Consider the following 12,433-nt stretch of genomic DNA (forward strand, 5'->3'; position numbering starts at 1 on the left):
AGATTTATGATTTTGTCTTCCATTTATTCATACTTCAGTGTAAATAGAATTTTCCTAAAGTAAAAATCTAGATGTGTTTGAATGAGATGAATAACTACAGGTGAATGAAAATCGAGAAATGTGTTTAGTTTTAAAGCAGAGATCTGAACATTTCCTCGAGTTAAATTTGATCTCATCATTGTTATTTTAGATCTCAGATGTCTGCCTTTTTGGTCTGTGCAGCTCCTTCAGTATAATTGTACAGGTTCACCTCAGGGATGAATTCGACATTCCCACACCCCCCAACCTCACACTTGGTAGTTTAACAAAATTTAAAAATCTGAGGCCATTGAGTGAGAATATGCTAACAATTGAAGCTGCACTGAGGAAGACTTTGTTCCTTCATTTTTTTTTAAGTAAGCTGTCAGTCTGTGCTTCCCTCATCCCCCTAGTGGTTGTTCCTGTCTGTTTTGAAATGCTCAGACCAGTTCAATTCAATGACCATTAGAATCTTAAATTCATTAATTTCCTTCACTGTTCTTTGGGGTGATGTATTTTTATGATTTTGGGAAACTGAATGTGTAGCGCCTTTAATTCTGCCCCTTCCCCCCCCCCTCCCCCGTCAGCCCCATATCTCTCTCACACACATTTAGAAACAAATAATCCTTTGTCACCAGGAGTTACGGTTATCCCAAACTGAGTGTCCACTGCAACATGCATTAGCACTGGCTAAAGGAAGTCTAGGCTGATTGGGGCGGTGGTTGCATTATTTTTAAATATGAAAAAGGAGAGACTTGACAGGAATATTCTCTGTGAATATGTGACACTTCTGTAATGAATCTGGATGCCGGGCAACCTTGAGGGCTGCTTCCCCTTCCAACAGTAGAAGGGTTCTTAGAACATACACATCAGCAGTCCCTGCTGGGGATACAATTCTTGGTTTTTAACAAAAAAATTTCTTCTTCCTCCTCTTTACAATCAATGTCCAATGAACTGCAATGGCATTTTAAAGTCTTCCCTATTTGTCCTCCTGCCCCCCAACTTTCCCTATTTATAGCTTTAAAAATGTTGGCAATTTTCCTTAAAAGCCTAATGTTTTTTTCGGTTCATGCCCTCTCTGATGTTATTAGTACAAGCCAATTTAGATGAAGAATGTACTCTACATGGGAATTAACAGTACATTAAGAATCTTCTTCAAGGGTTTTTGAGCTAGAGAATATAAAATTTTAGGATTTTGAAAGAAATAAGTTATTGAGTTTCTTGGTGCTCTACAAGTGATTATGCTGTTATATTGCATGACTGAAGTTTTGATATTTCTGTTGCTGACAGGGAAGGCCGCTCCAATGCTCACATTAAAGGAGATTACCAAAGAATTGGTGATGTTATGCTAAAGAACATTCAGAGTATGAAGGTAGGAATGATCCTAGAACCACTAAGCTTTGGTATGGGTCAGAATCAACGTGCTTTTCATGTAAATATCGTGCTGCCATTTGTGCTGCTTTTGACTATTGTGTGAGCTTTTCTTTAAAAGGTTTAATTGAATGAATTATTAGGCAATTTATTGAGTGTTGCAAGCCCTTTGATTTTTTAGTGATCAAAAAATCCTTAGGAGCATTACACACAAAATCAGGAGAAGATTTTCAAACACAGTAAACTTTCAGATGAGGAGACAAAATGAGATCCCGTTTTATGTGCGCAAATAGAGATGAGAGCACAGAATAGGTAATTGTGCCTACAAGTAGGACACTTGCAGAAGCAACAGCTATACAGTGGTATATACCGACTAGACGCATATTTGCAAACCTAACTTTTTGGGAAGCTGGTCCTAGATATTCTTCCCCCCACCCCCTTTTTTTTTTCTTTTGGAAGCTTTGTTTGTGCTTCTACAATTCTAGATTGGCTGTGATACTTTTAATAAATGACAGCGTAGGTAACATTGTTTTTTGAAAACCAAAACAAAAAGGTCAATACAAGTCTCTGTTTTCTATAGTAGGCCACAGGAACATTTTGCATACCATTTTTATACAGTGCACGTCTGCAGTAGCATTGTGGAAGTAGCATACTACTGATCGGTGCAATAAAAGAATACAGAGTTACATAAAAGCCTCTAAAGACACCAGAGAGGCCATTACAATCTAGGCCAGTAACACATGTTTATATTATTAACAACACATGTGGGTCCAGTCCTGATAATTGCATATCATTTTCTCTTTAAAAAATTGCTTTAGAGTTATCTATGTAACCTTAGCTATCCACCCTAAGCACTGTAATAGCAGAATGCCTGACAAAAGAGCTATGTGCAATGTTATTGTAGCCCTGTCGGTCCCAGGATATGAGAGAGACAAGGTGGGTGAGGTAATATCCTCTATTGGACCTACTTCTCGAAAGCTTGTTTCTCTCAGCAACAGAAGTCGGGCCAATAAAAGAGATTCCCTCTCCTACCTTTGACAAAAGAGAAAGTCACTTACACAGGGCCTTTCATCCAAGGATCTTGAAGTGTTTTTACAGATATTAGCTAGCTCTTCCTGCTCATTAATCCCCTTTCTGATGCACTTGCTAGCCGCAGTACCAGACTTCAATTCCACAGCAGAGAGAAGGGCTACTAAGTCCCCATTGCCAAGTAGGTGGAGGTGATCACAATTCAGGGCAGCTGGACCTCTGTCTACCCATAGTGATACAGCAAGGGCACCCATTCTCAGGCTTCCAGCTCCCCAGCTGTTGCCTTTCTTGCATGGAAACCTACATGTCTCTCCCTTCCGAGCGGGGTATCCCCAGGCTGCACAGTCCCCTGCCTTCACCGTGTTATTCCCAGCAGAGACAGGTTCCCTAAGCACACGAGCTTGCTTTCCCTTCAGGGACAGTTAATACCCACAGTTGTAAGTTACCACGCAGCTCTTTTTATGCAAGCCTATTTTATTCTTAAGGTAAAAGCAGTACAGAGAGAACACATTAAAAACAATGAAAGAATCTACACACATCCTAAGAAGCTTGCCAGCGATCAGTGCAACCCTAATATGGGCTCTGATTTACGCATCCTTCCAGGCCCAACCTAAGGGTTTCCTTGTGGTTTCAAGCTCATCACAACTTCAGCTCAGAGGAAGCACACAGTCTTATGAGATCTCAGTAGGCCCAGTCCTTTCAACCCTTCCCTAAGGATTGGGGCCCTCCATAGACCAGGGGTCCAATCTGTTTGCCGGGTCAGAAGAAAGGCCCCGAGCCTGTTTAAAACGAGGCTATTGATCCAAGTGTGATGGGTTGGATCACAGGAACCCCCTTGGGGCTGCCAACTGATGTGCCAAAATTACTTTTGTCCCTGCTTTGCCTGCCAGCTTGAGACTCCAGCACCCTGTCTCGTTGAGCCAGACACGCCAGTCTGCTCCAGCACAGACCCAGGGTCTGAACCACATGCCCCAAAGCTGCAGACTTAGCTGAAAGCAATTTAAGAAATGTTCCTGTCTTTAACACTCAGATGCCCAACTCCCAATGGGGTCCAAACCCCAAATAAATCCATTTTACCATGTATAAAGCTTATACAGGGTAAACTCATAAATTGTTCACCATCTATAACAGTAATAGGGAGAGATGCACAGCTGTTCCCCCCCCCAGTATTATTATTTAACCCAGAGTATATATTAAGTAAAAAGTAATTTTTTTAAATACAGAAAGTAGGATTTAAGGGTTCCAAGTAGTAACAGACAGAACAAAGTGAATTACCAAGCAAAATAAAATAAAACACGCAAGTCTAAGCCTAGTACAGTAATAAAACTGAATAAAGATAAAATCTCACCCTCAGAGATGTTTCAATAAGTTTCTTTCACAGACTCGACGCCTTCCTAGTCTGGGCACAATCCTTTCCCCGATACAGCCCTTGTTCCGGCTCAGGTGGTAGCTAGGGGATTTCTCATGGTGGCCGCCCCCTTTGTTCTGTTCCACCCACTTATATATCTTTTGCATAAGGCGGGAATCCTTTGTCCCTCTGGGTTCCCACCCCTCTTCTCAATGGAAAAGCACCAAGTTAAAGATGAATTCTAGTTCAAGTGACATGATCTAATGTCACTGTAAGACTTTATTACCCACTTTCCAGCCCACAGGTATACAGGAAGACTTACAAGTAAACAGCCATTTACAGGTAATTGTCCTGGTTAATGGGAGCCATCAAGATTCCAAACCACCATTAATGGCCCACACTTTGCATAACTATAATAGGACCTCAGAGCCATATTTCATATTTCTAGTTTGAGATACAAGAGTGATACATTTATACAAATAGGATGATCACACTCAGTAGATCATAAGCTTTGTAATGATTCCTTACAAGAGACCCTTTGCATGAAGCATATTCCAGTTACATCATATTAACGCTCATTAGCATATTTTTATAAAATCCTATAGAGTGCAACGTCACACCCTCCTCCTGAACTCACTGCCAGAGGCTTGGACACTGATCATGGCGGAGGCAGTTTACCTAAAATTCGTTTTTGGGCTCCCCTCTGGGGCAGACACTCCTGTGTCCCCCAAAAGGAAAAGAGACCCTGATCCAGCTGTGGGCTTACAGCTACCAGCTATGACAGACCTTTCACTGGCCAGCAAAATCCCTCCCCCTTTCACTCAGGTTGGGCTTGCTTCCAGCTATAGAGTCCTTGGGGTTTGTTCCCACCGCAGCAGTCACCAGGACCCCCACTTCCAGCTTCAGGATACATGTCTCTATGCACCTCTTCCACTCCATTACAGCCAGTTCGTGCTTCTGGGTCTCAATTTGCTTTGTCTTTTAAGTCCAGGGTTTGCTGGTGGCCTGCCTTTTCTTTTCCCAGGGCAGCCTTTTCCCGGGCAAATTGTACATCAGTTTCCATTGGTCTTTCCTTTAGACCGTCACTCGATGAGCTGGGATACCACAAAGAACCCCCTTCTGCCGGAACAGGCCCCCCTCCACTCCTGTCAGCTTCAGCACAGACACAGAGGTTGGGCCACGCCTGTCTGCAGTTCACTGAAACTGAGATGCACTGAGCTCAGGGGATTCTTAGTTAACAGAGACTTTCTCAGTGCCCCATGTTCGGCCGTTCTGGGCAATTTGCAACTTGTGTAGTTCTAGCTTCTTCTGATCTTCACTCTTTCTTACTTTGCTTCCTTTTCTGTCCCTATTTCCCTTACCCGAAATAAGCAAACAGAAAATAACAAACCAGTAACCACTTTTTTTGTTTTCCAGCCACCACACTTAACTCACTTACAATCACTACTAGTATCTCAAAGCAATCAGCTGTGCACAGATCCTGCTCGACTACGCCATGGGGACAGGTTGGATCACAGAAACCCCCTTGGGACTGCCAACTGATGTGCCAAAACTACTACTGTCCCTGCTTTCCCTGCCAGCTTGGGACTCCAGCACCTTGTCTTGCTGAGCCAGACACGCCAGTCTGCTCCAACACAGACCCACGTGCCCCAAAGCTGCAGACTTAGCTGAAAGCAACTTAAGAAATGTTCCTGTCTTTAACCTTCAGATACCCAACTCCCAATGGGGTCCAAACCTTAAATAAATCCATTTTACCCTGTAAAGCTTATCCAGGGTAAACTCATAAATTGTCCGCCCTCTATAACACTGATAGAAAGAGATATGCACAGCTGTTGCCCCCCCCCTCCCCCAGGTATTAATACATACTCTGGGTTAATTAATAAGTAAAAAGTAATTTTATTAAATACAGAAAGTAGGATTTAAGTGATTTCAAGTAGCAACAAAGTGAATTACCAAGCAAAATAAAACATGCAAATCTATGTCTAATACAGTAAGAAACTGAATACAGATAAAAACCTCACCCTTAGAGAAGTTCCAGTAAGCTTCCTTTTACAGACTACTCACCTTCTAGTCTGGGTCTAGCAATCACTCTCACCCCCTGTAGTTACTGTCCTTTGTTCCAGTTTCTTTCAGGTACCCTTGGGGGTCAAGAGGCTATCTCTTGAGCCAGCTGAAGACAAAATGGAGGGGTCTCCCAGGGGTTTAAATAGACTTCACTTTTGTGGGTGGAGACCCCCTTCTCTCTCCTATGCAAAGTCCAGCTCCAGGATGGAGTTTTGGAGTCACATGGGCAAGTCACACATCCATGCATGGCTCGGAACTTACATGTGGCAGCCTTGGTTCACATGCTTCCTTGAACTTCCTCAGGTAGATTTCTTATGTGGATTGGAGCATTCCAAGATTCATTGTCCTTTAAGTGTTTCTTGATTGGGTACCTAATTTGCACATTCCTTTCTCAGGGAACTGACCAAAAGCTCTACTAAGGCTACTTAGACATCAAGCCAGTACACAGCCAATATTCATAACTTCGAATACAAAAATGATACATACATACAAATAGGATTAATAGATTTAGTAGATCATAACCTTTACATAGATATGTTACATGGCATATGTAGCATAAAACATATTCCAATTATGTCATATATATATTCATAAGCATATTTCCATAAAGCCTTATGGGGGCACCGTCACACCAAGAATCTTTTTTTTTGTCTGTTGGTCCCCAGAGATTTCTAGTTTGTGTGCACATTTCCAGGGGGTGGCTTCAAAGAGCTGATAACTGAGGAATTACATTAGCAACCCCCTCCTCCTAGAGGAATTGCACACCGTTCTGTAATAACACATGCATCATTGCTTTTTTAATACAATGGACCTCAAAGGTATTAGACCTAGTACAATGAGATTTAACTTAATTCAGTACAATTTATCTTTAATGCCATAAGGTTTGTCTAGGATATTGTCAGTCAGTCACCATGGTATTCTAATTTTAGGGACAGATAAGCTGTGACACAAAGGGTGAGTGCCATGCTAAGGATCACACAGCAAATTAGTGACAAAGCTAAAAATAGAAATTGGGAATTCTGATTCACAATCCACTGCTGTAGCTAATAGGCCACTTTGTCACTGACAGACCTGCCATCATAACCCTTTCCTCAATAAACCTACCACTGACTGCTTCATTCACCCAGACACATTCTGATACCTGGAAAAACCATCGTGTGCACTTTCTAACACCAGTCCCTTATTCCCAGTAAGTATAATCATTTTCCTAAAGAGCTGTTGATCTCTAACAGTAAACTTATATTTAGAGACTACTCTGCTTATGTGTCTGGTGCCTTTAATCTCATGTTGTTTAGTCTTTGGTGCCCTACGATCCTTCTTTGACATAGCCCTGGAGAAAGACTGCAGCCTCCAGAGAAAAGAATCAAAACCCAGTTTGGATCAAAGAAGTCAGAATAGGAGACAGAAAAGAAAAATCAGTTAATCTTCACACTTAGCACGGGACCTATTAAAAGACCTGTAAATTGACCCTGTCAACTTAGTTAACATGGAGAAGAAGTTAAAAGTAATAAATAACTACCTGGCAGCCTCCATAGTAGCCAAGGAGGGTCCCTTTTGGTTCAGCTTCTCTGCCTGTCAGAATGTCCATGAAATGAACGTGTAGTGTGCCAAGAAACCACTAAACTAGCCTGTACTGTAAAGCTGTTGCAAAATCACGAGAAGGGGATTTGACTGGAGAGGAGTCAAACACCACATTAGATTTAGACTAAGCCACCCTGCCTTTTGAAGTCAGATCAATATACAGAAGTCCAATTTCTTCTCATTTTCTGCGACAGCAGATTTATTCATTTAGAGACTTCTCTGGCTCCATCAAATGAGCTTCATCAATAAAATCAATCATCAAACTACAACAGAACTCCCTTCTTTAATTTTAATAAAATCCCCATTAAAAAAGTAGGTTGGAAACTTGGCCAGTCAGATGGACCTTATGCTGCAACCTGACTGAAGCGGCTACAACTCCACTATCATAAGGCAGTCCTGCCTGAAGCACCCTCCTGCAGCAGATCGCAGCATGGCAGCTCGTCTGCCTCAGATTCCCATCTCAGGTGACCCAATAACTTCATGTTTTCTGGTCTCCATACAATCCTTCCTTGGGTCTGGTTCCTTACAACAATATAGTCCGAGTAGTCCATTTCTCACCTGAGGGCAAGCAGTCACTAAAACTCAAGACATCTTGTCTCTTGATGCCCCACATACCAGATGCTGGTGCCTTCGACCACATCTAGACTCTCAGTCCTTTCCTGTCCTTGTACTGGGACAGCCACCTGAGCCCTTCCAGTTGCAACCCCACTCTTCCCAGCAGGAACCCCCACAGCCTCTGCTGGAAGCATGTTTGCCAGGGGAGCATCCCTCACTCTCACAGTTCCTCTGGGTACCAGTCTCCAGCCCTGGAGAGGTCAGTAGGTAAGCTCCTGCGCTACTCCCCTGTCTTCAGCCCTCCCTGGCCCTTGGGTCCACCTGTCTGGCTTTGAGCTAGCAGCAGTTCCCTCTGCTGCTGTTTCTCCTGCCTTCAGCCCCCTCCAGACCTGGCTCTCTGGCTTAGGGACATCAGCAAGCAAATCTGTCTTGGTGGTCTCCTGCCCTCTGTTTCCTTCCAGGACTCCTCCAATCCCCTCGTCTCTGGCAGCTCTCACCTGCCCTTCTGCTCTGACTCACTGGGACTGCCTGACCTGTTTTAGCCCCCAAATGCTGCCCAACTATCTTTATTGTGTGTGAGCACTATTTTTAGTGTGAGCACTTGTTCTGGCACAGAGGATCTGGACCTTTTTAATTCACAGGCGCCAGCCACGCTGTGATACCCACCCAGTCAACATGTAAATTACATCCACTCCCCTTCACTTTACACCACCACTTTACATCAAGAACATAAGAACAGCCATACTGGGTAAGAGTAAACGTCCATCTAGCCCAGTATCCTGTCCTCCAAACAGAGGCTAGAGCCACCATCCCTGCCCAACCTAGCTAATAGCCATTGATGGACCTATCCTCCGTGAACTTTTCTAGTACTTTTTTGAACCCTCTTATAGTCTTAGCCGGCACAACATCCTCTGGCAAGGAGTTCCACAGGTTGACTGTGCGTCGTGTAAAGAAATACTTCCTTTTATTTGTTTTAAACCTGCTGCCTATTAATTTCATTTAGTGACCCCTATTTCTTGTGTTATGAGGAGTAAATAACACTTCCTTATTTACTTTCTCCACACTTGTCATGATTTTATAGACCTCAATCATATCCTCCCTTAGTAGTCTCTTTTCCAAGCTGAAAAATCCCAGTCTTATTAATCTCTCCTCATACAGAAGCCATTCCATACCCCTAATCATTTTTGTTGCACTTTTCTGAACCTTTTCCAATTCCAGTATATCTTTTTTGAGATGGGGTGACCACATCTGCAGGCAGTATTCAAGATGTGGGTGTACCATGGATTTATATAGAGGCAATATGATATTTTCTGTTTTATTATCCATCCCTTCCTTAATGATTCCCGACATTATGTTCACTTTTTTGACTGCTGCTGCACACTGAGTGGATGTTTTCAGAGAACTGTGCACAATGACTCCCAAGATCTCTTTCTTGAGTGGTAACAGCTAATTTAGGCCCCATCATTTTATATGTATAGTTGGGATTATGTTTTCCAATGTGCACTACTTTGCATTTGTCAGCATTGAATTTCATCTGCCATTTTCAGAGTGGTAGCCATGTTAGTCTGTATCAGCAAAAAGAACAAGAAGTACTTGTAGCACCTTAGAGACTAACAAATTTATTTGAGCATAAGCTTTCGTGGGCTCTAAGGGGCCACATCTACCATTTTGTTGCCCAGTCACCCAGTTTTGTGAGATCCTTCTGTAGCTCTTCACAGTCTGCCTGGGACTTAACTATCTTGAGTAGTTTTGTATCATCTTCAAATTTTGCCACCTCACTGTTTACTCCTTTTTCCAGATCATTTATGAATCTGTTGAGTAGGACTGGTCCCAAGACAGACCTTTGGGGGACACCACTATTTACTTCTCTCCATTCTGAAAACTGGCCGTTTATTCCTACCCTTTGTTTCCTATCTTTTAACCAGTTACCAGTCCATGAGAGGACCTTCTCTCTTCTCCCATGGTAGCTTAGTTTGCTTAAGAGCCTTTGGTGTGAGACCTCGTCAAAGGCGTTCTGAAAAATCTAAGTACACTATATCCACTGAATCCCCCTTGTCCACATGCTTGTTGAGCCCCTCAAAGAAGTCACCTCTGAAGTTGCCCACCTAGCGTTACGTAGATGAGATAATAACCCAGGGGCAGAAAATATGAAGTGCTGTAATGCAGGTGTTTTGCTATGGAATGCACCTGTGTTTGTGTGTATGTGTTCAGAGTTTTCCAGAAGTTGTAGCTGCTCTTTAATAATAAATAAATGAACAAAAGCTGGCATTCCAATTGGTTACAGATAGGATCATCAAAGGGGCCTAAGGAATTGGGAAAGTCAGTGCCAGTTGGATGTTTAATTACCTTAGTCCTCTTTGGAGAGCCCAATCTACATTTGTTTCTTAACTCCATGCTGTTGTTCGTCCCCAAGATACATGCAAAGCATGAGCTAAGTACAGTGTAATATCTTTAACTTTGAATTCCTTGGCTGCTGCTAGACTGTCTGCCTCAATTAGTTTTGTTTTGTTTGTTTTACAGGGGATGCAGAGAAGGTCAGGGGAAGGGAAGAATTGGCAGAAAAGATTAAATTAATTCTGGACAGAGTGGGATTTTCCATCTTATTTATTTTGTAGGTTAATGACAGAACGTTAGTGTTGCACAGAGCAAATGACTGTGTTGCAAAAAAAACTGCAGCAACATTAGCTAGATTTTATAGAGGAACATATTTGGATCAAATGACTTGGAATCCCATATGTGCAGTGCGTTTGCTAATGTCTCTGCCTCTTTTCTTTTCTCTTTGTTTTTAAGCAACTGACAGTTCATCTGCGGAAACACAATGAAGTTTTGATGGAGTTGGAAAATGGGATCAAGAACTCTCGCAAGCTGGAGACCTTGTGCAGGGACTTTGAGTTACAGAAAGTCTGCTACCTGCCCCTCAATACCTTCCTACTCCGGCCTTTGCACCGGCTCATGCACTATAAGCAGATAATGGAAAGGCTCTGCAAACACTACCCACCAAACCATGTGGACTTCAGAGACTCCAGAGGTGAGTGGGGAGGAATAATCTAATTCTAGAAGCAGCGGACTAGAACACAGTCTCCTGATAGCTAGTCCGCCATTCTAACCACTAGGCATGCTGTAGTATAAATAATATTGCATCCAAAAAACTACATTAAAAGAGTGTTCAGCTTGCAGAGTCAAGCACTCAAAAGTCAGGAAATGTCAGAATTAAGGCTGTGATCATCTAGTCTGAGCTCCTGTATAATACAGGCCAGAGAACTTCCCCAGAATGATTCCTGGAGCATATTTTCTAGAAAGATATCCAGTCTTGATTTAAAAATGGTCAGTGATGGAGAATCCACAATGACCTTTGCCTCTTGCCCAGCTTTTGCCTCTTGTTCATGACGACTTGATTCCTGGCTCCTTTTTCTCCTTGGCCCTTACATATGATTTTCCAGGGGATTTGTGCTCCTAAATAAGTTGGCTGCTTTTCAAAAATCCCACCCTAAATCTTTGTCCTCATTGTAGAGCAGAAATCCCTTGCTGTAAAACTGACTCCCCCATTTTAGAGTAGACCTATAAATATTTGAGGATGGTTGAAGCCGTGTGCCTGGTTACATTTTCAATTAAACCATTAATTACTGGATATTGGAGTCCTTGGAGAGAACATAGTAGTAGAGATAATAATAATAAAGCACAACCGGACCAGATTAACCTTTTGTGGGCCCGGCGCCAAACACATTTGTGAGCCTCCATGTAGTCGTTATGGGCCCATACCAAGTGTGGGCCTGGCGCAACGACGTCCATAGTATACCTGGTACTGCTGGGATGGGGATGAAAACCTTTATTCAAAAACAAAATAATATATTTGAAGCCACACTTGATTGAGACTTCCACTCAGCCCATAGAGAACAAATTGGGCTAGCATCAATATACCCAGAATATTCTTGAATTTGGAGTATTTGTGTGGGAGGGGGTTGTTTGTTAGTTTTGTCTTTTTTGTTTAAACACTCAGGGCCTGCTGGGGGCCCTGAACACAAGCGCTTAATTAGCACACTTATAAGCCGGGATGTAACAGTCAGTGTAGTTGTACCTGCATCTCCCCACCATCACCTCCTCCACCCAAAGTTAGGTTTCGTAAACACATTTTTCGAAAGCTGGATTTTCTACTTTGCTACAATGTTTACAAAACTTTTTAGAAAGTTAGTTTTCTTTCACCTATTTCTCCCTTTGTCTCACCACCCCTCATGACTTGAAGTGAAACAGTAAAGTTACTGGGTGGAGCATGGGGAGGAAGATTGCTGATGTCCATCTTTTGCAGGGAGAAAGGGCCACTGAGACACGCACACGCTCTTTACCACCAAGGCTACCACAATCCACCTCAAGCCCCTACCTCAGCCTTCACACCTGGACTGCCCCCCCACACATCCACAATTAACCCCCACCTTCACACAAAGGGCTCTCCTCAATCTCCCTGCTCCTGCC

At 42.8% G+C, this 12,433-nt stretch overlaps 1 protein-coding gene across 5 annotated transcripts in view; it reads left to right on the forward strand.

The window, feature by feature from the left end:
- FARP1 (FERM, ARH/RhoGEF and pleckstrin domain protein 1) overlaps positions 1 to 12,433 on the forward strand; it is a 333,074-nt gene that overhangs the window by 294,448 nt on the left and 26,193 nt on the right. For all 5 annotated transcript variants that reach the window (XM_048853831.2, XM_048853866.2, XM_048853836.2 and 2 more), the window contains exons 17-18: positions 1,309 to 1,390; positions 10,757 to 10,994. In XM_048853831.2, coding sequence (XP_048709788.2) covers positions 1,309 to 1,390; positions 10,757 to 10,994 — 320 coding nt within the window. The remainder of the gene's footprint in view (positions 1 to 1,308; positions 1,391 to 10,756; positions 10,995 to 12,433) is intronic.

This window comes from Caretta caretta, chromosome 1, assembly GCF_965140235.1.
Source record: "Caretta caretta isolate rCarCar2 chromosome 1, rCarCar1.hap1, whole genome shotgun sequence".
In the NCBI taxonomy this organism is placed as follows: domain Eukaryota; kingdom Metazoa; phylum Chordata; order Testudines; family Cheloniidae; genus Caretta; species Caretta caretta.